We start from the raw sequence: 25603 nt of genomic DNA, 5'->3' as shown, positions 1-25603 counted from the left end.
GGTGCAGCGCCAAGGAAGATGCAGACGGACGGACGGACGAACGAGATGAGCGGGGTACCGTCGTGGTGGCAAAGCAAAGCGACACCCAGGCAGGCTTCTCAGCCCAGCGGGAAGTGCGAGGAGCCAATCCAGGAAGCAAAGGCCGTTGTAGGCTCAGCGCGGAGGCCCGTTAATCAATTGGGTGAGCCATGTCACCTCCAGCCAGCAACCTCCTCCACTGGCTTGGCTCCACTGGCAATCCTGACGGCAAAGGGCTCGCACCCGGCTCCATCTCCTGGTCAAGAGCTTCTTCGCCCTCCCTCCCTCCTTGCCTTCTTCTCTTCTTCATCCCCTTCCACAACACTCCCTCCCTCACCTCGTCTTGCCTCCCCACGTACTCACCTTCTCTTCTGCCTCCTCCCTACCGTCATTTGTCTCACCACACACATCAGACCCTAAATCGGGTCATCGTCAGGCACCGTCATTCCATACGTTTCACCAACAATCACCTGCATCAGCTCGCTCCCCTCGCTTCTCATCACCTCAAGCTGCCCGTCCCGGAGACTTGGCCCCATTCCCCACATCGCCCGTGATCTACAGAGGCACCCTTCCTCCTCTCCTCGAGCACACTCTCGGCATTCAGCCAGACTACCATCAAGACCCTCGATTCTCTCTGCACCGCCTGTACCACGCCCCAGGATTGCATCTCCTTGCGCTTTCCACTCTTCCTGCCGTCACGTGGCATCGAAGAAGCCATACACAAACAGCGTACGGCAGCCCACTCCTGCTCGCGCCTACTTCACAATCTCTTCCTCTCCCTCTCGATCGAATCACTTAAGCTTCGTCTGACGCTGACGCATAGAGGGCAAGCAACACGGCTGGACCTTCATCTCTCACGCTTATTCTTTCCGCCAGCCTTGTCGACATCGCCCTGACTGCTCCCCTTTGGCGCACTGCTTCGATTACGAGCAAGTACTACCTTTCTGGGTGTGCATACGTCTGCAAGGCCCTCTACCTTTCTCTGTTCTTGCTTCGGACTAGTATGACTGCACTACCTCCTCATTATCGCGAAGCGAGTCTCGCTTCGTCGCCAACATCCCATCCCCACACGCCGGCTCGCAACACCGGCATCAACAAGGAAGGCAACAAGATCGATTGCGCTATCGACCGTCCCAACCCAGATCGACTAGGAGCTGTGGGCGACGAGCGATCCTCTCCAGTCGGAAGCAGCTCCGACGGGCGTGCTCGCCAGCCAAGGATGGGCTCCAATGATCAGAACTTTGTCCGATGCAGTCTGCTTCAAAGTGTCAACAAGCTGATCAGCGAGGATGGATCCTACCATGGCCCGACGGCTCCTCGCATTGGCGATCTCCCGTCGCCTCAGCATCACCTCACCAACGACTCGTCTTTGCCCAGCTTGGGTGGCGACTCTACCACCTTTGACAACAGCGACTCATTCGGCAACGATCACGATGCGCAGAGCCTCAATGCATATCATCGGCTTGCCTTCAGCCCCCTTCGTATGGACCAGCGCAGGGGCAAACCCCAGTCATCTCCAGGTGCCAAGCCCTTTCTGGGCGCTGCCTCTTCGTTCTTCGACGATCTGGCCGGGTCTCACACGGCACCCGTGGCTCCTTTGGAAAGTACTCCTCGCAAAATGACGCCGTCGACGGCAATGATGCATCCCAATACGCTTCCTCGAGCTCAGATGCAACACCGAAAGCCACATGCCCCAGGCGACAGTCGTCATGATGACAGCAGCTCGGGTGCTCCTCAGGTAAGTCTGCCTGCCGACGTGACAAAAAACCAGGCTGCCTGACTTTGCTTCTCTTTACCTCACTGATCATCCTCTGTGCGATCAGTCACCTGCTGCCAGCAGCGATGGTCCCGTAGGCAAGGCGTCCAGCCTTCGCAAGATGGCAAACGAAGCACCTAGTGTAAGTCGGTGTTGCCGCCTCAGCAATGTCGCGGGTCAGAAGAGCTCTCGTGCTCACGAAACCTTCTGCCCACATCTACCCGTCTCCGATCTTCAGCTTCAGAACCAATTGTCTGCATCTCAAAGCGACCGTGCCCAGCTGCAGGAGCGATATGACACACAGTCTCTCGAGCTCGCTACCTTGCGAGATGCCTTCCAGCATATGATATATCCTCACTCGTACCAGTATGTTCAGCCTCATTTCACTACACTGAATCAAGGTGTCACCAATGCTTCCTGGGGCCCGAACAGCCCAGCTCTCGGCGGCGCTAGGTCCTTGTACCCTCCTTCCGACTCCGCCGCAGGCCATTGGGCAGGTCGCAACTCGCCTGCTGTATCCGATATGAGGTCTTGCGAAGGCTCTCCGAGCATGGGCTACGTTGGTCTGTCTCTCATCAACTCTATACAAGCTCAGCTTCAAGCTGGTGTTGAGAGCCAATCTCCATCCCCAGAGCCCTTCTATGAGGGTAGGGCAGGACAGTCGCCGCAGGGTTCTTCCTTCACCACCTACCGCAGCCCTGTCACCACAGCAGACCGCTCTCAGCAAGGTGAGCAGAACCTTCCACAGGCAACGAGCATCGACAGCGGCAGGATCTCTCCTCGATCAAATGTGGCATCACATTTCAGTGCTACCCCATCTCGGGGAGATGCGGGCACGCCTGCTCGGCAGATGGCACCTGCGCAGCGCCTTTCCTCCCCAGCAGCACCCACCCTGCATCTGCCACAGGGCGGCCAGCCTCCATGGCTTGCACAGTATCACCACATGGGCGGGCAGAGCGGCACGTCTGTGTCACCACTGCCTGGCTCACCAGCCACCTATGGAGGCGAAAGGTCTGTGCCTGAATATGCCACTCTCCAAGAGGCTGCTCGTAACCACCAACAGCTCTTTCAATACGCGCAGGTAGCTCTGCCTCAGTACTCCCCTGCGCCGCCTTCGAAGCCCCGTTTCAGTGCACCCGCAGCAACGATGCCCTACATGTCTGTTGGGCTCTTCAACGGAGGTGGAATGCCCTATTCTGGTGTTTTGTCTCCCAGCGGCATTGCACCTGCTCGCGTTCGGGGCCTAGACTCCATGACACCTCCCGAAGTGCTTGTAGCCCGAGCTCTTTCCGGCCGCAGTCAAGAGGCGAGCATCATCCTTCAGCAGCAGCTCAAGTCTGGCTCAGCTGAACGCCAGACGGCCATCATACGAGCCATTGCCCCTCATCTCCTGGTCTTGTCCGAGGACAAGCACGGCAATTTCTTGGTTCAGCGAGCGATCGGTATCAACGCCTCCGTAGCCTGGAAGTTGAAGGGAAGCTATGCTCGACTAGCTCTCTCTCAGTACGGCTGTCACGTTGTTCAACGCATCTTGGACGAAGACGAACCCCTCAAGATTGCAGTCGTCGAAGAGCTTCTTTCTCAGAATCTACTCGAGACTCTCACCTCTCGCAACTCTGTACATGTCTGGGCCAAGGCTCTCGAGGTCAAGTGGTCCAGCGAAAAGTTCCGCGAAAAGGTCTTTGACGTCATCAATGCGGCCATGCGAGGTCACTGGGCATACACTGCTATGCAGGAGACTGGCAGCATTGTCGTTCAGAATCTCTTCGAGAGCGCGCAAGGCCCCGAGAAGAAGGATTGCATCGAGGAGATCCTGCATAAGCTGCCCGAGTGCGCTGCCAACCAGTGGGGCGTCTGGGTAGTTCAGCACATCATCGAGCACGGCGATGATGATTCCCGCACCGTTGCCTTCGAGAAGCTCCTGGGTGAAGCAGCGATGCTGTCCATGTCTCAATTCGGCCAGAAGGCGATCATGACTGCTCTCAAGTCCCGAGATGCACACTTCATCGGCGGCTACCTAGACCTACTCTGCGACGGCCCCAACGCCTCTGGCAGCGGAGGAGAGGGTAGTGGACAGAGCAGTGTGAGCGCCAATGCGTCCTCTGGACGACGATCTATGCTTGTAGACATTGCCTCGACTCCACAAGGCCTGCAGATCATGACTCAGGTGAGTGTGGCCAGCTGGGGTGCTCAAGCCAGCGCATACTGTCGTTCTTGACTGACCTCAGCATCTGCTGCCCTTCCCCTACAGCTTCTCACGACGATCAGTCGAGATGACCGCGAACGTATCATCAAGGCAGTGCGCAAGAATTCAGTGTTCCTCAAGGGTACAAAGACAGGACTCAAGGTTCACCAGATGTGCGAGCGTGCTAGAGCTTTCACCGGCTACTAGTCGGTAGATGCACCCGTTCTCAAGGCAGCAGAAGTCCTGTTTTCCCGTAGTAGATTACTTTTCCCTTTCAACTTTTCTCCAACCGGCGATGTGTCCAATCGCACTGCTCCATGGCACTGGCGTGTCTACTCACTTCTTCTCTTGGCCACCCTCGATACCGGATCTCTCGTCACAAGTCCTTCCTTTCACGACTATACTCGTTGGCCACACATCTCTCCCGCCGTCTCCAAACCCTTATACTTCAAGGCGCTCTCTTTGGCTAATCTTGGACCCATTTCCCTTACCAGACCCATTAGTGTACACAATGTTTGAGTAGCTCACGGTTAGAGCAATGAGAATACGACCATCCAATGTTAAGGATCAGTGTCCTCCTTCTTCTTTCTTCTCTCGTTGTTGGGCTGAGGGGGTGCGTAGTGAGTAGGAGGCAGGGCAAGCGGTGAAGTGCGGTGACCTTTGCAAGGGGACTTCCCCGCCTTTGGAGCGTGGCATGGCCGTGCCGAAGAGCAGCAGCAGCTTGGGGCGGCGCCACACCACTCTAGACTAGACTAGGGCAAGCCGCCTATTCCGCCTGCCCGCAATTGGGCCGTGCGTGAGTGCATGCGTGCATCCTTCCTGGAGCTGTACTTGTCAGTTGTCAAAGGTAGAGGTACTTCAACAGTTCCTTCTTGCTGGAGCTTTCCTCTCTCGATTGTACCTTGGATCATTCGCTTTCGCTCCTTCTTACCTATCTCTCGAAGTACTCGTCAAGCATGCCACTCATTCACGTCGTCTTTCTCAAGGTAGGTAGGAGCTCTTCTCTGGACTTGCTCTCCTCTCCTCTAAGTCTCGCTCTGATGCCCACTTGCCCACTTACTAACACTCACGACGCTGCTTCCACACTCTCACTCTCCGTGCGGTGACTCCGCGTCAGATCAAGGAGGATATATGGGAAAAGGGAAATGGAAAGGAGGAGTTGATCAAGAAGTTTGATACTTTCAAGGATGTGAGTGGACACTCCCCGAGGGAATGGGGCATCGACGCCTTTGCCTTTGCTACCTTGCCTGAGAGAGCAGGATGGTATGGTCAAGCAAGACGAAAGAGAAGCCAGACTGACCATCTTCTTGCCCCATCCTGTCCTACCCCTCATCACTCGCTCTCGCTCTCGCTCTCACTCTTGCCCTTGCCCATCTCTATCTCCCTATCTGCCTGTCTTTCCTCGATGCGGTGCGAGCACAGATGCCTATCCTGAAGGAACTGAACGCCGAGGCTCACATGGGCCCACCAGTGTGGACCGATCGGGCCAAGGGGTACGACTATGTGAGTAACCGGCTGCAGACCTTGCGTAGTGCTGCGCCCTTATCACCTCGAGCTATTTCTAATCTGACTTCTGTCACGCATCATCATCATCATCATCATCTTCTATCCAGGCCATCTACTCCCGCTTTGCGAGCCGGGCAGACTATGAGATGTACCGGGATCATCCACAGCACGTTGAGTTTGTCACGACTGTTATTCGACCAAACAGCAGGGAGCCACCGATGGCGTATGATTGGGATTTCTAGGTGACGCATGAGGAGGGGATAGAGCAAGGAGAAGAAGCATTCTTTAAGCTTTAAGAAAATCATTGCATGCTGTGTCGTTGCCGAGTTGTGATGTCAGCATTGTCGTCCTATGGATCAGTCAATGCTTGAATGAAGCGCTGACTGTGAGCCTCCCATACGCAAGGCGGACTGGCGGAGTGGTTTGGTTTGCCCTGCCTGTCTGGTGGCGCCCGCGCTTGTGTCTTTCCTCCCGGATGTTCCCGCGCGCTGAAGGCTCGACAGGCCAACCAAGGGCAGCCAGGGGATTTCTCAGCCAGGCCCCACGCACACAGGCAGCCAGGGCGGGCGGGCGAGCGAGGCAGGGCCTGCGTCTGTAATCATCGCAAGCCCAACGGGCCTCATCTACCACGCTACCCACCTTCCACCCTTCCACCGTCATCTCATCAACTGCACTTCCGACTTCCCTCACCCTCACCTTTGTCCTTCCTACCACCAGCACCACTCTACCACCGATATAGCCAATCATGTCGGCTGCTGGACGAACTGCATCGCGGACTTATGTCAATGCCCTGTGAGAATCCCCTTGCTGGTCATTCGTGGTTTCAGAAGGAGGGAGGGTTGGGGATGCGGGCCAGGGAAGAAGGTCCTTAGGTGGACTGCCCGCGTAGAGCGTTGAGGCAGATAGGCAAGGAGAAAGACTAGGATAGGATCTGGCCTTTATTTTCAGGTCGAGGACATCGCTTTACTGACCGCTTCCTCTTCACCTTCCCCCGCGCCCCACTCACTCACCCACAGTCCTACCACTGCCACCCGCTTCAACGGTACTCCCCTCGCCCGCGGTGTAACCCTCGCCGCCCGAGCACCCCACGACGCCCACGGTGCTCACGCTCACAATGACCCTCTGGCACCAAGGGCAGACGCTACTGGTGTGCCCAAGTGGGCTAGCTCTACTTCGATTGTTGGTGGAAACCTTTTGAGCAGGACGGGAATTAATGGTGGGTATCTTGCGCAGAGAAGAGAAGAGGAGAGATGTCAAGAGAGCGAGAGAGAGAGCTGCTGGAAGCTGGAGTAAGAGAGCATAGGGAAGGAGCATAGGAACTCTCCTCTTCTCGGCTCGAAGGGCGGAAATGGATGAGGAGATGGATACGTGGACTTCAGGAAGGACTGTGGAAGAGGTGGTGAGATCCTCCCAATCGCAGCTATCCTGCTCACACTGCACACACTCTTTCCCCAATCCCTCCCCCAGCCCTGCCCGCTCGTCCCCAGCGATTCTTCAGCACCTCGACTCGCCAAGAGGTGGCCCCCACCAACACATCGCCCTCGCAGGTGCCCGACTTCAGTGGCTACCGAAGCGGAGACTCGGACACCAACAAGACCATGTCCTACTTCATCGTTGGATCCATGGGTCTCATCACCGCTGCCGGAGCCAAGGCCACCGTTTCCGACTTCCTGGCCTCGATGTCTGCCTCTGCCGATGTTCTCGCCCTGGCCAAGGTCGAGGTGGATTTGAACAACATCCCCGAGGGCAAGAATGCCATCATCAAGTGGCGTGGAAAGCCCGTGTTTGTCCGACACAGGAACCAGCAGGACATTGACGATGCCAATGCCGTCGACATTAGCAAGCTGAGGGATCCTCAAAAGGACAGTGACCGAGCAAAGAGGCCCGAGTGGCTGGTCATGCTGGGTGTATGCACACACTTGGGTTGTGTACCCATTGGTGAGGCAGGTGACTATGGAGGATGGTACTGCCCTTGCCACGGATCCCACTACGACTCGTCGGGACGTGCACGAAAGGGACCTGCTCCCCTTAACCTCGAGGTGCCAGAATAGTGAGTGTAGTTGGGGCGACCTCCGGGACTCTTGCATACGGTACTGATGATCGCTCTCCACCTTTCCCTCTTTCACCTCGCAGCTCCTTCAACGACGAGGAGGGCAAGCTGATCATCGGTTAGAATGCTTGTGTGCCGAGGATGCCTCTTGGACAGGGGTGAAAGGAGAGCATTGGATAGAGGAAGGAGGGGACAGTCTACGCATATGTCCCAAGTGACCACGTACTTGCGCCCTCACCCCCTCTGGTCTGTCCTTGACCTTCTCTGTCTACCACTGGTTCGTTCATACACATCAAAACTAATTCCTGAAACGACTGTCTGAAGCGTTGCGGAGCGGGATGCGTCAAGCCCACTGTGAGCGTGGAGAGGCGTAAGCTGCCTGACACGGGCAAGAGAGGTGGGCGTTTGTTCACTCACCCACCCACTCGGTCCATAAAGAAAAATTGGAGACAAGTGTGGTCTGCATCAATTTTGCTATTGTTACAAGGAAGGAAGGAAGCCGATGACAAGGAGCAAACTAGACACAATGCTCCCTTGTGCACGTGAGAGGCGTGAGAAGCAGACGAGGTACAAAGTGCAAGATACAGAGGACGCTCACGTCGCCTTCCTATGTCCACGCACTCCCACGCCTCTACAACTCAGGACAAACTCGTCTGCCATGCTCGCGACGGCACTTGGTCGAGAGCGGGACTGTCGCTTGAGTACCACCCCTTGGTCATCGCTATCTTCACTATCATCTTCACTGTCTTCCTCTTCTTCTTCTCCCGCCTCCTCTTGGGGAAGACCCGCTCCCTCCTGTGTCTCCTGTTCCACTCTGCGTATGAGGAACCGAAGTCCCCAGAGCGACTCTAGGTCCCTCATCATCTGTATCGCTCCAGGCACAAGCGTTCCAACCTTGACCCTCGAAACATCCTCTGGTGAAGAAGCCATCATCAACAATGTCCCCGCCTGTAATGATGGTGGTACACAACCTCCAGTTTGTAGTGAAGAAAGGAGAGAGTGGACACAGGAAATGGCTACTTCTTCTGGAATTGCACCAGGGGTGGAGTGTGATTCGGAATAGTGGGTTGAGGAGGTGGTGGATTGGGTCAGGAGGGAGAGGGAGAAGCCGGGTGATCTGTGAAGGCACAATCGGAGGAGTGGAGGAGGGTAACAGTTAGTAAGGAGGAAAGGATGCCTATGCGGACTTGACTCTGCTCGGCTCGGCTCGGCTCGGCTCTACTCACTTTCCAGACTCATCGCCCCTGTACACGTCTGCAAAGATGTACAAATCGGGTACATATCGATTGAGGATCTTCCTCGCCCTCTCCACCATTCGGTTTGCCATGGCAGGACTAACCCTCGCCGCCGTAGCAATTCCACGTATCCTCTTGACCTTGCCTGCATTGACAAAGTTGACCGAACGGAGCATACCGCCTCCACCGCCTGAACCGCTCATTCCTCCTCCTGCTGGACCTGCCGAGGAGACATTGGGCAGTAGTGGACAGCGGAAGAAGACTTCACCTCCTCCGAGCGGGGCATGACCTCGCTTTAGGATGCGAAGCTCGAGAGGGGATGCGAGTGAGGTGGCAGGAGGAAGGAATTGGGCAAGCCAGGGTAGATGCACGGTACGCAGTAGATCTGCGCCCATGTCCCCCTCTACACTTGTGAGACCCTTGAGGGTAAGCGTCATTTCCTTCTTTGCAAAAGGAGCCAGAATGGCAATCCATTCGAGAAAGTAGCCAATGCCTCGCGAGGTACCACAATCGTGCGTCACACTGCCACCCGCAATGGTCCCGGGAAGGAACTTGACCGTAGTACCCGTGTAGCTAATCTCCACTTTCGAGCCATTGGTGATCTTCTCGATGAGCCTCAAAAAGGAAGCCTCGAAGTCTTTAAGACCGGGAGAGAGAGCATTGGGACGGATAGCGGTGATGATGATAGGGCGGGCGGAGAGAAGGGAGAGGACTAGACGGGCACGGAAGTTGATGTGGCCCTTGAAGTGAACAATGGTCGAAGACGAGGAAGGGTCGGCTTGCAGGGACGACGAGGCCGCAGCGGGGCGACTGGTCGCTGCCGGCATGGTGGACAGGCCAGAGTGGAGGATCGGATGTGGTGAGTCTCCAAGGAAGGAGGCAAGGTAGAATGGTCTGGCCACCAGGTACTGTACATTCCAAAATTTAGGCCGAGGAAGCGAGCGAGGGCGGAAGGGAAATTGTTGGTGGTGTGCTTAGGTAAGCAGCGTCCTCCGTTCCCCCCGCCTAGGCTATCACTTGGCTCACTCACCCCCGCTCGCGTTGGCTCGAGGCCACAGGAACAGACACAGGACACACAGACGCAACGCTCTCACCGCCTTCCTACAAGACCACTAGACCACCTCGAACCTCCTGGTCCTCACCACCCCGACCTCCTCCATCAAGTCTCGTCATCTCCGCCTTGTACGTCCCGTGAGCTCATCGCCTCGCAGACATGACGTTCATGGACGGCGATGAGATGCATCGCCTCTGGGCTCTGGTGGCAGACCTCACCTCCCAGCTCAACCTCAATCGTCAACATCTAGCCGACGTCCAGTCCCAAGTAGAAGTCCTCAAGGGAAGAGCCGTACACAACCAAACTGGGTTTGCACTACGCAGATTCAATGTGGACGTGTCAAAGGAGAAGTTTGAGAGCGAGCTGGAGAGATTGAATGCTCATTTGGCGCAGGAGAATAATGAGCTCAAGTGGGAGAATAAGATGAATGATCGGCTCATCAAGGAGTTTGAGCAATGTCTAGAGATTGTCATGAAGAAGTTCCGCATCTTCTCGGTGAGTGTGTAATGGGAGAAGAGAGACATTGCCGGCGCGGAGCTCGACACATCGTCTGACATCCTATCTGCTCGGCTGTCGCCCAATTTGGCAATCTTACCCTCTTCAGCACGCAACCCAATCACATACCCTCAAGCTGACACAACACTACGAGGAATTACTCGCCAGCAATACCTACAACGCAGCATCTGCCTCCCTCCACGCTTCTACTGCCCTCTCCTCCACCCTCGCCCACCTTAGTACCCTCGTACGGTCCGCCCTGCGAGAGGTGGAAGGTGAAGGGGAGGGAGCCACTTTGGACGATGATGAGACGGGCTCTATCTACGAAGCTTCTTCCTCGAGACAAACTCTCGGCTATGGCTCTACCTCTGATCCAAGGTGGTATGGCAGCGGAGGGTACACTGGCAAGCTGGGCGATCCTGACGCTCAACGCTCCGATGCGGCCCTGGAGAGGGCAACGGAGCTACAACGGCTACGAGTGGAGAATGAAGAGTTGAGGAGAGTTTTGGATCTTGCTGAAGGCAAGGGCCTTGATGTAGGCTTCGGCAAGGAAAAGTTGTCTCTAGGCGCCCCAAGGAGAGGTCGCAAGGCAAGCGTAAGCCAGGCTATCTCCACCGCCATCGAGACGACGCAACAGCAGCCTCCCCTCCCAGCACCTCGGGCGTCCACATCCCGTATACCCTCGATACCTGCCGCTCCCCTTCCCACCGCCTCCATCGGCTCTCCATCTGCAGCTTCAAGACAGATCACCACGCCTCCCCCGCCCGTGCCAAAGCCGCATCGCACACCATTGAGGGAGAAGCTACAACAGGCGGCCGAAGCCATACATTCCACATCTTCACCGCCCTCCGCCAACAACGTTGTCCCACCTGTGGGACTCCCGGCTATCCCTGATATCCTACTTGGTACTCCAGAGCAAAGTACAAGGGGTCCTGGCTCGACGCTCATCCCCACACCACCAGACTCGGCGCCTGCACAATCGGACATCCGCTCGGCTCCCCTCTTGCCGCTTGCCTCGCCAAAGGGAGATGGTACTCAACCTCCGGTAGGGCTCGCAGGCGCAGATGCAGAAGAAGTGTCACCCCTCGCAGCAGCCATGGCCGCTGAGGCAGGAAATGGAGAAGCCATCGAGGCAGAAGAGGCCATCGATCTGGGCGAAGAGCCAAATGTGCCAAAGCCATTGGCGGGTCAGACAGAAGGCGGTGAAGACGTGCCCAAGGATTCGTTGGAGCTGCTCCTAGACGCCAAAGACGGAGGTGAAGAGGCAGTGGTGGATGACTTGCAGGAGGTGGAGCTGCCTGCGAATCAGGAGATTGACTTGTCCGATGGAGAGCCGGCGGGCGGGGCAGTGACCGCGGTAGAGTCGTCGCCTGTTGAGCAGGCGCCACTGACCGAGCAGGCGGTTGAGCCAGAGAGTAAAGACGTGGTAGGGGTCGAGGAGGTTCCTGTCCCCTCCAGTACGGCAGAAGAGATCGGTGCAGGATCGACTGTGGAGGCCTCAACTTCCGAGCCGGACACGCCGGAAGAGGAGACACCTTCCTCCTAGAGGCAGCTGTGCAGTGCATTGTAAATGGTCTCCACGTTGCTCGGCATCGCGTCGTGGCGTCTTCAATTTATGCTGCTTGCATTTCTTCCCTCGCTCCTTGCGCTTGTCTGTCTTCCCTGTAGCCTCACTTGCGGAGCGATGTTCGTCTGACCCAACTCTCTTCTTAGCTCAGCTTGACTAGGCTCACTCCTCTCCTCCGCCTCCTCTCCTACGCTGTGATGTCTGTCTATTGAGCTGGTTCAGCAAGCTCTGCAACGGGCTCTGTGCCGCTCCAGCTCCCGCCCCGCCAACACCAGCCTGCCCGCTCTCCTGCCGCTCCCTCCGCTCGCCCTGCGCAAGGTACCGTGCAAGGGAAGCCTCCTTTGTGCGCTCCCCGTCTTCGCCCTCGACGTCACTTCCACCCGTACCACTTTGCGAAATCCCTCCTCCTGAAATCTCCGAGTTCGTCGCTAGCTCCCTCCTCTTCTCCTCAGCCTCCCGTCGCATAATCGTCTTTCGCTTTTGGAGGTTGCGCTCCTTTACAAACCAGTAGGACGTGCCGGCGATGAAGATCATGGCTGTCCATCCTAGGAAGATGGGACGGGGGGCGTTTAGACGGGCAGACCAAGAGGGGCGAGACGAGGAGGAAGAGGGGGAGGGAGAGAACATGCTGAAGGTACTGCTCTTGAAGGGAGGGAAGGTGGTGAGTCGCTGGTATTGAAGTGGAAGAAGGTACCTCCGTTGCTCGTCCTCGCTGATGGATCGTCCAAAAAGTGTCCATGCATGGGAGCGGAGTGTGAATCCGAGTTGTCTGGCTGGGGCCGTGCCAAGGTGCTGCTCGCTTCGCCTTTCCGAGGTGAGCGGCCAAGGGTTGAAGGAGGTCCACTCTGTACTCACTCGGCAGCCTCATTCACCCCTTGGTCCCATTCTGCCACGACTTCTACCATCACTATCGTCGACGACGACCACCTCTGCTTCCTCGCCATATCATCCCTGTTTCTCAGCCTCCCCTCGAGCTCCCACGATCAAGACACACAGTCGCCTGCCCCATCTCCCCAGCTAAGCCAGCTACTACCTTGCCCACCCTCATCCCAAGCTCCCGCTCAGATCCTTCTTCATAGTCCCTTGAATCGTGCCCTCAGTACATGGACCTCAGCGCCTCCCGTACCACGCGGGAAGGCAGCCAAACAGCCTCTGCAGCCCGGATATATGCTTCTATAAGAGCATCAGCATCGCTCTCCAGTGATACTCATTCAGCAGACTCAGGATCAGGATCGAGTAGAGCTAGAGGAGAGGGAATGAAGATGCCTGCTGGACCTAGTGAGACGCACTCTCGTGAGTAAGAATGAGCCGTGAAGGAGGGAAGCTTCCACAAGCAATTCGACTTCCCCAGTGAGCTGACCCTCTTCATTCACCCCACTTCCCGGCGTCCCTGCCCCGTGCAGTCATCTTCGAATGGGTGAGCAGACAGCATATATGCTGAGCATAGCGCTTGATAGATGCACAATATTGATCTGTAAACATGTTTTACGCTGTCATCAACACCCTCTCTTCCTCTAGCCCCTCACTGGACTCAGGCAGCTCTTCGATAGTAGTAGGGCAGATGTCAAGTCCAAGGTGGTCAAATCGGTCACCTTTGGAGGAGGAAGGTGGGCTGTACTCTTTTACGCTCAGAGCGGACTTGATCAGGTGAGTCCACGAAATGAGCTTCGTCCTACGGTGGTCAGCAGCGGAGCTGATTTTTCCTCTGCCATGGTCCCACTACTATCCGTCCGCCCATCAGTTCTGCTCCCTCTACCTCAATGCTGAGCCTCTCGAAGAAGAAAGGAGGCTACCCGCTGGTTTGATGCAGAATAAGCTCTCGGAGCAGGAATGGGTACGAGAAGGCTTGTACAGCTTCACGTTCACTCTACAGACACTCGACAAGACCATGACCATCGGTACCAAGGAGGCCCACTCCCATGCCTATTCTTCCACGACGTCCAATTGGGGATGGGCACAATTTGCCAAGCGTGACGCCACCTTCTATGCCAATGCAAGAGTCAAGGAGGCCGACGGCTTCCTCATCACCGTCAGCGTTCACCCCGAATCAGAGAAGCCCCGCACTGAAAGGCCGGAGGCTATCACTGTTCCTTCAACGCTGATTAAGTCGGTGGGATCTCTCCTCGATGATCCAGATCTTAGTGACGTCGTCTTCCTCATCAAGCCGTCCGTCTCCCAGCGTCCTCCCGGTCGACCCAAGATGCCCACTCGCAAGATCTATGCTATGAAGAAAGTCCTCGCCGCGCGATCGAAATACTTCCGGGACATGTTTGAAAGCGGCTTCCAAGAAGGCGAGGCTGATGACGATTCAGACGCAGCAGACGATGCCTCTTTTCGCCCTGTCCAGACGCCTGCTTCTCCCAGCAATGGGATGGCTGCGTCTTCCTCTGCTAGCGCTTCAGTCTATGACCGCAACGCCAACTCTGGCCCAGCCTTCGCCGGTAACGATCGTCGACAAACCGGTGGGGTCGGGGGAATGGCCGGTCTAGATGACGATGACTACTGTGGCCATGAGCCTTTGCTGGACGATTCAGACGCTGAGCTAGACATGCCCTTTATCACACGGCACTCAAAGCGCCAGCTTCATCCGATCGAGATATTGTCAGACGACGAAGAGGACCAAGTCCTGAGGGTAAGCGCCCTTGCAGCTGAGCGAGCGCCCAGAGAACAGGACAATACAAATAGCGCTGGAGACGCTGGCCAGACGACGGTCGGCGAGGTGAGGCAGAGCGTCTCGGACATCTCTCTTGAGGGCTCGCCCGGTAGCCCTGCAGACGCTACCCCCTCTCCCTCTAAGCGCGGAAAGCGCGAGCGATCAAGGACCGCCAATCACGAGGCGACGGAGGCCGGTCAGTCGAGCTCTTCCCTCCGCTCTGATAAGAGGAAGCGACGCAAAGTTGTGGTGAGGGACAGCTCCTACACCACTTTCAAGGCATTGCTCTTCTACCTCTATACCGATACGGTTGAATTTGCTCCTCTCACATCGAGCTTCATCGAGCTAGGCGAGTCAGACCGCGATCCGGTCAGAGGACCACTATCCGATCGAGTCTCTCCTGCACATTTTTGCGAAGACATGCTCAAGGCGCACCAGAGACGCCAAGCAATCATCGACATGCTCCACCAGAAGCATCCTGATCGACCCACTGCCTGCTCGGCCAAGTCGATGTATCGTCTGGCAGACAAGCTCAACCTTACCGACCTAAAGTCGCGTGCTCACCAGCACATTGCAACTCACCTGGACTCGATGAACATTGTCTGGGAGGCCTTTTCCTCCTTTACCTGTCGCTACCCGGACATTCTCAAGATCGAAGTCGACTATCTCCTTCGAAATTGGAAGACGATCAGGAAAGGGTCGCCGTTGAAGTCCGTCTTTGCTAGAGGGCATGCACACCCGGGATTGGGAGAAGTATGGCCTGTCTTGCTCAAGCAGCTCACATGGGCCCATCCCCCTGAGGTTGAGTCCGAGGATGAAGATTCTGGAGCCCCACCAGCCTGAGGGTCTTGACGAGCCACTCGCCAATGGCCGCGGCACCCGTGTCAGTGACAGTGGCAATGCCAATGCCACCAGCAATACCCTACCTCCCTTTACCCCCTGACCTCCATCGGCTCGCTTTCTCGCGCGAGACAAAGCAGCTCCAAGTCGTCTTCGACGACACGCCATCTTCATCATACCCATCTGACTTCTGACTGACTGACTGTAGAGTCATTACTACCCACGCTTACGACACCCTTGTCACGACACCTTAACGCCTCGCCGCACGAATTATAGATTCCCCCCTTTCAATGTTGTCCTGCTTCTCTCCCCCATCCTTTCGCACCTGCAATAAAAAGACCATACATACCCCCCTTTTGCTCTTGGGCATTGGCTTTGGCTTTGCTTGAGTCTGAGTCTGAGTCTGAGCGTCAGAGTGAGCCTGAACCATGATCCACAAGTAAGAGCGAGCAAGCGAGCGAGCAAGCAGACGATTATTGATCGGGCAATGGAATAGGATGCAAAGCGAAGCGAGAAGAGAAGTACTAACTAAAAAACATGACAACAAGGAGGACCGCAACCAATCCAATCCAATCCAACCTCAGCTACTACTGCCACCCTTGAGAGAATGTGCATCGGCAAGTTCCAAGTTCCTTTACTTGGCAACGGCAGCATTCGGCCTGTATGTTGCAACGAGCATAGCGTGATCCCTCTCATAAGGTTCCAATGTCAATTGTTCCCTTGGTTTGAATTCCGATTCTACCAACTTCTTTACCTCTCCAGCATAAACTGCTTCAGGTACGGCTGTAGAATCGATGCAAGATGCCTTGATGGAAATGACGGCGTGACCTCCATTCTTGAGGAAATGAGAAGCATTGAGTGCCACGATTCGAGCTTGGTCTGGTTGGGCAACGTCGGCAAAGATGGTGTCGACCATGGGTAGGAGCAGTCTGTACTTTTGGGGATGCCTGGCATCCTCAATGATGGGAATGACATTTGTCCGCTTCTTGGCCATACCGATCAAGTCTCGTCCCGAGCGGTGAGAGAACTCAACAGCGTAGACGGTTCCTTCGGGTCCTACTACGTCGGCTACGTGAGAGACGGATGTTCCAGAGGCAGCACCCAGGTAGAGGACTTTAGAACCGGGAGCAATGTGGATGTGGTCCAATCCACCTAGAACACCAGCTGCGAGCTTGGATCGGAAGGGGTTCCAAACTCGGTACTCGACCTTGGTAGGTGCACCTCCCTCCTCGGTAGGAGCTCCTTCGACTGAGATTCGCTTTTCTCCATAGACGGATTCACCAGGAGAGATGTTGCGGGTGACGAGAAGGTGCTCCTTGCCCTCTGCGATGAAGATACCGGCATGTCGGTGAGGCTTGACGATGACGTTGGATCCACCCTTGGCGCCACCACGACCAGCTGCACCACCTCGACCACCTCGACCACCACGGCCGCGGTCACCACCACGACCACGGTCTCCGCCCCTTCCACGGGGAGCACCCCTGCCGCCGCCTCGTCCACCGAAAGAGGAGCCACCACGACCTCCACCACGACCACCGCCGAAGCCGCCACGGCCGCCACGGTCACCGCCACCGCCCCTGCCACCTCTGGAACCACCTCGTGCACCTCCGCCTCGTCCTCCTCGGTCGCCTGAAGAGTGGAAGAGAGAGAAAGTGGTAGGAAGAGTGAGAGGAGCGGGCAAGGTCAGTAGGTTGCTGGCTGAGATAGCTGCGTAGCTCTTGTCAAGGACGCAAGAGTGACAGAAGCTGTGTCTGTTGTTCCCGAGAGTCTACACGAAGGATACTAACCGAATGCCATTGCTGTAGTGTGAGCTGCGCTTAGTGTGGAGCGGGAGCTGTAGTTTGCGAGATGTGCTCAAGCTTCGAGAGCTGGAGCTGGGAGCTAAAGCTGAGACCTGGATGTGGGTCTGGGTGAGGCTTAGCTCTGTATACGCGAAGAGGAAGAAGAAGATGAGCAAGGCTCTATGGATGAGTAGGACGAGGGTAGCAATGGAAGTAAAGTCTGCCTTGGCTCTACTTTTGAGAATGTCTTGGTGGCTCAGAAGTATTCGGGATGAGCCTCCTGTGCGGGCAGGCGGGCAGCACCACTTCCTCCCTCGGCCAAAGGCCACTCCTTCCTTCCTCTGCCCTGCAAGATTTTTCTCGCCGCCCTGCAATTCGTCTCCCCTGCTCCCGCTGCGCGCACACCTCACCTCGGAACGGAAGCAGGGCACCCAGGCGGATTCCACTCACCCACCTCTTTGCCCTCACGCGTCACGGTGTTGGGCAACGGAAAGAAGCACGAGACACAATCACCACCACCACCACCACCACCATCAAGTAGCTGCAGCATACCACGAGCAACCTGACCCATCACTACCGCCACTCACTGCCCTCAAGAGGCTCACAGAAGGGCTCTGTTAGCATCTGCTAAGTATACATACCCAACATCCACCCAACCACAACGCGGTATTCTTCCCTCTACGCCCCACTCTCCTAGCCCACCCGCGTCACCCCACCCACTGCACCCCCGGACATGCCCCGCGAACTCATCTCCATACAGGCAGGTCAATGCGGCAATCAAATCGGATCTCAATTCTGGGAGTTCCTATGTAAAGACCACGGAATCGCCCAGGATGGTACACTCGAGGACCATGCAGTGGGGATTGATGCGGGGGATAGAAAGGACGTATTCTTTTACCAGGCCGATGATGATCATTACGTGCCCAGGGCGATCCTGATTGATATGGAGCCCAGAGTGAGTGGTAGCATTGATGAGGAGCAGGAGAAGGAAGATGTCAGAAGCGAAGAGCAGGGCGCGCTCACAGGGCTGATCATCTATTCTGTACGCTTGCCTACCTGCCCTCTTCTCACCCACCCACCCACTCACCTCAGGTCATTGCAGGCATTCGCTCAGGGCCATACAAGAACCTCTATAATCCAGAGAACATCTATACCTCCAAAGATGGAAGTGGAGCGGGTAACAATTGGGCATTAGGATACGAGTCTGGAGAGAGGGTGGCAGAGGAGCTGGTGGACATGATTGATCGAGAGGCAGATGGAAGTGATTCGCTAGAGGTGAGTGACCAGAGGAGATGAGAAAGACGCTCGAATATGCAAGCTTATCTGTATCGGCCTGACACATCCATCATTCATGCTTGCTCTTCCCCAGGGCTTTCAATTGATCCACTCGATAGCAGGAGGTACAGGTTCAGGACTAGGTTCCTTCCTGCTAGAGCGGCTCAAGGAACACTTCCCCAAGAAGATCGTCCAAACCTACTCCGTCTTTCCAAACAATGAAGAGACGTCCGATGTAGTCGTGCAGCCCTACAATTCCGTCTTGGCCATCAAGCGACTGGTGCAAGAGGCAGACGCAGTCATTGCACTCGACAATGCTGCGCTGGCTAGGATTGCGGCGGATAGGCTGAATAGCTCGGATTCGAGTTATAGCCAACAGAATCAACTCGTGTCGACTGTGATGGGGGCTGCAACTAGGACATTGAGATATCCAGGCTACATGAACAACGATCTGGTGAGTGGGAAGGAGGATCACTGAGCATCCCAACGGCAAGGCTTGCAGAGATGCTGACGATCTCTCTCTCTTCGCTCTCCCTCAGACTGGCATTCTGTCGGGCCTCATCCCAACACCTCGCTGCCACTTCCTCATGACATCCTACACACCCTTCACATCCGACACTGTCGACCGCGGCAAGATGACCATGAAGACATCCGTCCTAGACGTGATGCGTCGTCTCCTCCAGCCCAAGAATCGCATGGTCTCAATCCAAGGCTCCTCTAAATCCTCGTGCTACATCTCCATTCTCAACCTCATCTCCGGCGATGTAGATCCCCGCGAGGTGCACAAGTCCCTTTTGCGGATTCGTGAGCGAGATCTAGCCACTTTCATCCCCTGGGGTCCCGCCTCGATTCAAGTCGCCCTAACAAAGAAGAGTCCCTTTGCCTCAAACACACACCGCGTCTCTGGTCTGATGCTCGCAAATCACACTGGAATGGGTGCCCTGCTAAAACGAACCGTGATGCAATTCGATCGTCTCAAGGGGAGGAATGCCTTTTTGGGAGAATACAAGAAGCAGAGGATGTTCAAGGATAACTTTGATGAATTTGATGAGGCGAGGGAATGTGTAGTTGATTTGATGAATGAATACAAGGCGGCGGAGAATGAGGACTACATTACTGGGGGACAAGATTGAGGGAGAGGAACGAGAGGAGGGAGAGGCGAGCTTGTGAGCTTGTGAGCTTGTGAGCTTGTGAGCTTGTGAGCTCTTAGCGAGAGAGGGACAAGGGAGAGGACCACGGCCGCTTTCACTTCCTCGTGTAGACACTTTTTCGATTCTGATGTAATTGTACCACGTATTTCCCACCCTTTGCATGGCCGGCCCTTGGCGGCAAAGCGCTCTCTCGCCGACTCACTCCGTCCGGTCTGACATGATCTAGTACACCGTCGTGATTGGTGAAGCAGGTGTCTCCAACAGTCTATAGTACAATGTTACATTCTCGCCACATGAGGCCTCCTCCTCTTCCGTGGCTCTCCCTCCTCCTCCCTCTCACCTTCTACTTCCCCCCTCCCCCCCCTTTCACTTCCATCTCAATCCTCTCCCCCTCCCTCTAAGTTTCCAAGCCCAATACACCACCCCTCCAACCATTCCCCCCAGATGCGCCGCATGATCCGTCTTTCCTGCAAAGAGCTGTCCCAATAAATCCCTTCCAAAGTACAAGCCTCCAAGTTCATTCAGTGTCATTCCACCTAGGAGGATACGAGCACTGCATGGAATAATGAAGAAGAACATGAAGCGCTGTCTTGGATCTAGGAAGGTGAGGGTTGCCAATAGGGCGAATACGGAGCCGGAGGCGCCTAGTGTCGAGTAACCTCCTTCTGGCCTTGGGCGCTTGAGAATTTGATTAGGTTGGAGTTTTGGTTCTAGCCAGAGGAAATTGAGCGAAGAGGCTAGCGAGCCTGCTACTCCTCCTAGCAGGTATACTCCTAGGAAGTTTGCTGAGCCGACTTTCATCGCGAGCGCAGGCGCGATGAGTGCTACCGAGAGCATATTCATTCCCAAGTGCTGGGGAATGGCATGACTGAACGTTGCCGTGAGTAGATTCCACCATCTCCCCTCTTCCCAATTTCTTTGACTGTGTACAAAGTTATTCATCATAAAGAGCGGCCAGGTTGGGTCTCCTTGCTTGGTGCGGGAGGAAGTGAGGGCATATTGCCAGGAGAAGAAGATGAGGAGATTGAGGGCTATGAGACTGTAGATTAGAAGAGGGGTGGGAAGTCGGTCGATTTGGGAGATGTACCAGGAGAGGGAGCCAGGAGAGCTACTGTGAGGACCAGTGTCGGGAGCGTGGTACCAAGTTTGTGTTGCAGTCCTCTGAGAGGGTTGTGGGATGTAGGGTCGCGGTTCCGCAGGAGGCGATGGCGGCGGAGGCGGTCGAGACGAAGAGGATGCACTGTTGCCAGGAGGCGGAGCAGGAGGTTGCGATTCCTCAGGCCGTGGTGAAGGGGGAGGAGCGGGAGGAGTAGCTTTTTTACGAGGAGGCTGGGAGGGTAGAAGAGGCCGTGTTGGTCCTCCTGCCCGCTTCTTCAGTGAGCCCTTCGCAGCTGGAGCTGTGGACCGTGATGGTCTACTGAGCACCGCATGGCTGGAGAGGACGTCGCTGTAGCAATTCAACGAAGAGATCGAATTGGCTGCTGCTAACAAAGACGGCTTTGCTCTATCTACTGTTCCCTGCAGGTAATGCGGCCAGGAGAACACGGCTGCATCCTTGGCCGCTTGTATCAGTTGCTGCAGACTGGACGGCGTAACCGAGGATATCGATCTGTCACTCTGGCCGTCGCACCTTCTTGTCCAGCTTGGTATCCGAGCAGTAGAGTGGCCTCTTGTCGTCGTATTGCTGGTCTGGAAGAAGGTAGAGGCTGCTGCTGCTGCTGCTGGTAATCGCGAGGAGGAAGAGGAAGATGTGCTCGGAAAGAGGAGAGCGAAGGCGCCTCTGCTGCTCGCATTGGACACGAAGCCGACGCCGTTCATCTTGTCTCCTTCGAGGCAGAGACGATGATGGCTGCGGACCAGACGTAGGGTGTTCTGGTATAAGAGACGAGCAGCAACTTGCCTGCCTTGTCTCGTTTCTCTCTCCCCCTCTGGTCTGCGGGAAGGACAAAGCGCCTCGCCTTGTTCAGCCAAAGTGGTCAGAATCTGGACCAATCGAAGCGGAGTTGCAATTGCACTCTCGCACAGGGCAACAAGAAACACGGGCGACCGCTTCCCGCTGCGAAAACACAAAGGGGACAATCAATACCACTCACCTCACCGCAGACTAGCCCTGGTATGGCCACTCTACAGGGCTGAGATAGCGCCCGAAGTACCACTTCTCCCCCCGCCTCTCGTCATCCCCTCGCCCTGCTACCTCCACTCTCTTCCTTGGCCGCCGCAATGGTCGCCGGCGACCACAACAGACCCGCCATGGCCCGGCAACTGTCCAACGTCTTTGAGCCGCCTGTGCCAAAGCAGTCGGGAAGGCTCTCGAGCTTGCCTGGAGGCAGACCAGTGTGTATACTCCAGGGGACGCACCTGCTATGAAGCAATGACTGACGGTTCTCCCCTCACCCTCGCCTCACAGGCTCTCTTCGCTTTTGGACTCTCCCTTGTAGCATACACACTCCAGACCGAAGCAGCGCAATATGTCCAGCAGGGACTCGGATACCGCAAGCCATTTCTCAGCCTGTGAGTAGAGAAAGAGACTCGTTGCAAGCTATCCATCCGAATCTGACCTTACCGCCTCTGCTGCTCACCACTCCCTCCATATCCTTCTCCTCTCTCAGGTACCTCGGCCACTCCGGCTTCACAATCTTGCTCCCGCTCCATCTGCTCTTCCTCAGGTATACCACCAAGCTCCCTTACAGTCACTACCTTCACATCATTGCACAGAACCTCCACTGGCAGCTCAGCACACCCACCAGGCATGTAGAAGGGAAGGTTCAAGAAGACATTAGGAGGAGACTCAGTATGCACAGCGGCAGAGATGGACGAATGGGCTACTCTGATCGTGTAGAAGCTCATCTCGACGAAGAGGAAGAGGATCTGCAGTCGCAATCTGCCAGTAGGCCGTCACTGAGTCGTCCTATCTCCTTCCGAGACTCGCTGCATCTCTCCCATCCCCACCTAGCCTCAAGCATACCCGGCCCCCCACCCTACAAGAGTGCCGCCCAGCGAACCTTTGGCTTTGATCTCCCCAAACTCATACTAATGCTCCTGACGCTCATGGGAGCCATTACCGTACCTGCTCTCAGCTGGTACTGCGCTGTACCCATGACCTCCATGGCGGATATTACCGCGCTGTACAATACCTTTAGTGTGTGGGCATTGGTGTTTAGCGTGTGGTTCTTTGGGGAAAAGTGGAGCAGGGTGAGTGGAGAGACGAACGACACAAAGGAGCGTATTGGCTGACCTACAGACCTCCCCCGATAACAGTACAAGGTCACTTCTGTCCTCCTCGCATGTGGAGGAGTCATCGTCGTAGCATATGGAGGCGGTGAGGAGGGAGAGCACAGGAGACGGCCCAAGGAGCTCGATCCTGTCTATGGCAAGCCCTCGGCGACCTCTTCTGCCTCTTCTGCTATTCTGGCCACATCGACAGTCAGCGGCACCGGCGCTGAACGCACCCCTACACAAGCAGTGGAGGCTCGCCTGGCTGAGATTGCGCAACGCGAGACGGATGCCAGGGATGATCAAGTCCTCGAGTTCGTGCCACGGAGGCCCACTGCAGCGAGTGCTACTCTGAAGCAAGCACGTGCGGAAACTTCTACGCCCTCTCCCTCTCCGGAGGACTCTGCTTCAAATCCCCTCTTGGGGGACCTGCTTGCCCTCTTTGGAGCAATCACAATGGCTGCGTACGAGATGGCCTTCAAGCTCCTCGGCACACTCCCTGACGAGGAAGGCCAGAAGAAGCGGTGGGATCGAGCGCAGGGCGGTAGCAGCGGTGCTGGTAGACGGTCCAGGGCGGGATCGAGAGCGGGATCGAGGCCGAGCTCGAGGCATCAACGGATCGTCAGTGGCGAAGCTGATGACGAGGATGAGGAGGAGCAGTTGCTCGCCGAGTCGGAGGAGCAGGAGCGCGATCCTCGCTCCAAGCACTCCAGCAAGCGCGGGAGAAAGGAGCGTAACCACGTCCTCGGCCTATCCGACGCCGAGTCCCCAGAGGCCGGCGGCGCCGGCGGCTCCCTCTCTGTCCCCAAGCAGTCAACCGAGCGCTCCGCTATCTGGTCCCCCTCTGGCGATATCGTCTCTCCTGCGGCTGCCGACAGCAGTGGCGCTCGAGTACCACCGGACTACGGGTCTGGTGCTAGCTCGCCCTTCCTCTCCATTGAGAATGGCGCCTTCTTAGGCAGCGGGTCGAAGAGGGCCAGTAGTGCAGACGGGGGCGGTGGTAGTCGTCGTGGCAGTCGAGGGATGCCGAGCGATCCGCTCAGCGTTGAGGCCGTTAAGGACCGATTGAAGGCTAGCGCTAGCGACCGGAGACGCGTTGGCAATGCTACTGGCGAATCTCGCACTCGACAGAGCAGGGCGAGATCCGCACTAGTGTCAGACGAAGATGAAGAAATTGAGACGGAAACCGAGACAGAGACGGAGACGGAGAGTGTTCTCCAATCTGGAGATGAAGAGGAGATTCTGGCTGGAGGAACAAGACTTGGGCGCAATCGACCTTTTTCATCGTCAAAGAAGGCAGGCGCGGGCTCTGGGAGAGGAGCTGGTAAGCGAAGGACGGTCCTATTTGATCAGGACACTCCATACGATCACGATCAGCACGGAGATTCCGCTGATAGCGAGGAAGAAGATGGGGAGCAAGATCCAGACGAGACTCTTCGAGAGGTCCCCCGCGAGAGTCGCCAGCATCACTCCGCCTCCTCCTCCTCCGGTGCGGTTGCGAGGTCCATGGCCAGAGACGCCAGTGAGCAAATGTGGATCCCACCTCCGCTGCCCTTTGGTCTGCATGCGAACATCATGACGACGGGAATTGGAGTGGTGACGGCGGGGACGCTTTGGATTGGTGTGGTGAGTTGCACTTTGGGTCGAAGTAGGCAGCTGTGTGTACTTGATGAGGTTATGGACAGATACTGACAACCGATGCGTTCTCTTTCGACCACATGCAGCTCGTGGCCCACCTGACCGGTTGGGAGCCCTTTGAGCTACCGCACAATGCAGTCACTGTATTTGCCATTCTCTTTGTAGTCTTTTCAGGAGGTGAGTAAAGCGCACTGCGCCCACTCGACTTTCCTCCCATCACATCGCTCACTTCCTCCTCCTCGCCTCTCTTGTCCCCTCCCCTCCACTTCCTTCGGTCGCGCCCACCAGTCATCTTCAATGCCTGCTTCATGCTCCTCCTCGCCCTCTGGGGTCCAGTGACCGCCTCTGTCTCCTGCCTCTTAAGCACAGTCGCCGTAGCCATCTTTGATGCTCTCCTTCGGGGCGCATTCTCAATCGTTTCACTGGTGGGGTGCTGCTTCATTGTAGGAGGATTTGGATTGTTGATGATGGAGGGGGGACACTGAAGTGGATAGAGGGAGACGCCAAGGGGAAGGATTGGTATGGATGCATTATATACTCTACTCTACTCTACTCTGCTCTGCTCTGCTCCACTCCTCGCCTCGCTGCACGCTCTGCAGTCACCCTCCTTCAGAATGTACAAATGGCCCGCTGCCCCTCCTCTCTCTCTCCTGTCTCTTCTCCTGTCCAACGCCTCTACCCGCCTCCCGCATCTTTCCCTTGTATTTCCTTCTTGCAACCACATATATGCATATACACAAAACCATGCCTGCACTGCTCGATCCAAACCACTCCTCGGGTCAACCGCCTACGTCTCACCCGCACCAGTAGCAGCAGAAGTAGCAGCAGCAGCCTCGGCCGATGCCTCGGCAGAAGCAGCAAGCGCCCTTTGAGAGAAGACGCCTCGACTGAACATGCTCGCGACGGCTTGAAAAGGGTCGTCTGCTTCGCGTACTTCTTGTAGGAACCTGCCGATGATCAGGTGCCAGAAGCTGGGAGAGTCAGTATCACCATTCCTTGCGGTTGTCCAGGGAGCTACTTCATCTGCGGCCTTTGAACTCACAAGTCATGCCTACTAGCCATCTCCTGATTATTCTTGCGGATATCCCTTACCACACCGTAAGCTCGCGCACACGAGGGGCATTCGTTCTCTGCCTCACCTAGACAGCGGGCGTGGTAGGAGTGTTTGCACTGCAATTCGGCCGAG

The 25603-nt window shown here is 56.2% G+C and overlaps 11 protein-coding genes across 11 annotated transcripts in view; 6 read left to right on the top strand and 5 right to left on the bottom strand.

Moving 5' to 3' along the window:
• The first annotated feature begins 2042 nt into the window (after positions 1–2042).
• Positions 2043–4628, top strand: BCV69DRAFT_259649 (ARM repeat-containing protein). Its single transcript, XM_025490665.1, has 3 exons — positions 2043–2134; positions 3074–3941; positions 4026–4628. Exons 1-3 carry the CDS (start codon positions 2118–2120, stop codon positions 4164–4166), a joined length of 1026 nt encoding a protein of 341 aa, XP_025347729.1. The 5' UTR covers positions 2043–2117; the 3' UTR covers positions 4167–4628.
• Positions 4629–5101: 473 nt separating this feature from the next.
• Positions 5102–7706, top strand: BCV69DRAFT_290292 (ubiquinol-cytochrome c r). The gene is made up of 4 exons (XM_025493708.1): positions 5102–5462; positions 6414–6685; positions 6964–7515; positions 7599–7706. Exons 1-4 carry the CDS (start codon positions 5382–5384, stop codon positions 7636–7638), a joined length of 945 nt encoding a protein of 314 aa, XP_025347728.1. The 5' UTR covers positions 5102–5381; the 3' UTR covers positions 7639–7706.
• A 257-nt stretch (positions 7707–7963) lies between these two features.
• BCV69DRAFT_282775 (18S rRNA biogenesis protein) lies at positions 7964–9659 on the bottom strand. The gene is made up of 2 exons (XM_025492468.1): positions 8742–9659; positions 7964–8632 (listed from the first exon to the last, which is right to left on the bottom strand). Exons 1-2 carry the CDS (start codon positions 9575–9577, stop codon positions 8110–8112), a joined length of 1359 nt encoding a protein of 452 aa, XP_025347727.1. The 5' UTR covers positions 9578–9659; the 3' UTR covers positions 7964–8109.
• A 304-nt stretch (positions 9660–9963) lies between these two features.
• BCV69DRAFT_299048 (hypothetical protein) lies at positions 9964–11845 on the top strand (the record flags this gene model as incomplete). The annotated part of the gene is made up of 2 exons (XM_025494289.1): positions 9964–10299; positions 10409–11845. 2 exons carry the CDS (start codon positions 9964–9966, stop codon positions 11843–11845), a joined length of 1773 nt encoding a protein of 590 aa, XP_025347726.1.
• A 183-nt stretch (positions 11846–12028) lies between these two features.
• Positions 12029–12493, bottom strand: BCV69DRAFT_299047 (hypothetical protein; the record flags this gene model as incomplete). The annotated part of the gene is made up of 1 exon (XM_025494288.1): positions 12029–12493. One exon carries the CDS (start codon positions 12491–12493, stop codon positions 12029–12031), a length of 465 nt encoding a protein of 154 aa, XP_025347725.1.
• Positions 12494–13128: 635 nt separating this feature from the next.
• Positions 13129–15362, top strand: BCV69DRAFT_299046 (hypothetical protein; the record flags this gene model as incomplete). The annotated part of the gene is made up of 4 exons (XM_025494287.1): positions 13129–13159; positions 13270–13283; positions 13385–13513; positions 13608–15362. 4 exons carry the CDS (start codon positions 13129–13131, stop codon positions 15360–15362), a joined length of 1929 nt encoding a protein of 642 aa, XP_025347724.1.
• A 453-nt stretch (positions 15363–15815) lies between these two features.
• On the bottom strand, positions 15816–17341 carry BCV69DRAFT_282772 (Fibrillarin). The gene is made up of 2 exons (XM_025492467.1): positions 17147–17341; positions 15816–16988 (listed from the first exon to the last, which is right to left on the bottom strand). The coding sequence occupies exons 1-2, from the start codon at positions 17154–17156 to the stop codon at positions 15994–15996; spliced, it is 1005 nt and encodes a 334-aa protein (XP_025347723.1). The 5' UTR covers positions 17157–17341; the 3' UTR covers positions 15816–15993.
• A 298-nt stretch (positions 17342–17639) lies between these two features.
• BCV69DRAFT_270119 (gamma-tubulin) lies at positions 17640–19725 on the top strand. Its single transcript, XM_025490913.1, has 4 exons — positions 17640–18095; positions 18233–18415; positions 18510–18869; positions 18955–19725. Exons 1-4 carry the CDS (start codon positions 17874–17876, stop codon positions 19546–19548), a joined length of 1359 nt encoding a protein of 452 aa, XP_025347722.1. The 5' UTR covers positions 17640–17873; the 3' UTR covers positions 19549–19725.
• Positions 19726–19728: 3 nt separating this feature from the next.
• Positions 19729–21505, bottom strand: BCV69DRAFT_192366 (hypothetical protein). The gene is made up of 2 exons (XM_025489631.1): positions 19999–21505; positions 19729–19912 (listed from the first exon to the last, which is right to left on the bottom strand). Exons 1-2 carry the CDS (start codon positions 21382–21384, stop codon positions 19910–19912), a joined length of 1389 nt encoding a protein of 462 aa, XP_025347721.1. The 5' UTR covers positions 21385–21505; the 3' UTR covers positions 19729–19909.
• A 139-nt stretch (positions 21506–21644) lies between these two features.
• BCV69DRAFT_282770 (hypothetical protein) lies at positions 21645–25260 on the top strand. Its single transcript, XM_025492466.1, has 6 exons — positions 21645–21900; positions 21974–22077; positions 22176–22758; positions 22825–24405; positions 24504–24594; positions 24706–25260. Exons 1-6 carry the CDS (start codon positions 21787–21789, stop codon positions 24900–24902), a joined length of 2670 nt encoding a protein of 889 aa, XP_025347720.1. The 5' UTR covers positions 21645–21786; the 3' UTR covers positions 24903–25260.
• The window catches only part of BCV69DRAFT_282768 (hypothetical protein), a 4729-nt gene continuing 3976 nt past the window's right edge, over positions 24851–25603 (bottom strand). Inside the window, exons 4-5 of the mRNA XM_025492465.1 lie at positions 25460–25587; positions 24851–25364 (exon numbers count right to left, since the gene is read on the bottom strand). Of these exons, the coding sequence (XP_025347719.1) occupies positions 25205–25364; positions 25460–25587 (288 nt within the window). The 3' untranslated portion in view covers positions 24851–25204. The remainder of the gene's footprint in view (positions 25365–25459; positions 25588–25603) is intronic.

This window comes from Pseudomicrostroma glucosiphilum, assembly GCF_003144135.1.
Source record: "Pseudomicrostroma glucosiphilum strain MCA 4718 unplaced genomic scaffold BCV69scaffold_7, whole genome shotgun sequence".
In the NCBI taxonomy this organism is placed as follows: domain Eukaryota; kingdom Fungi; phylum Basidiomycota; class Exobasidiomycetes; order Microstromatales; family Microstromataceae; genus Microstroma; species Microstroma glucosiphilum.
This window is presented reverse-complemented; position numbering and strand designations above follow the sequence as displayed.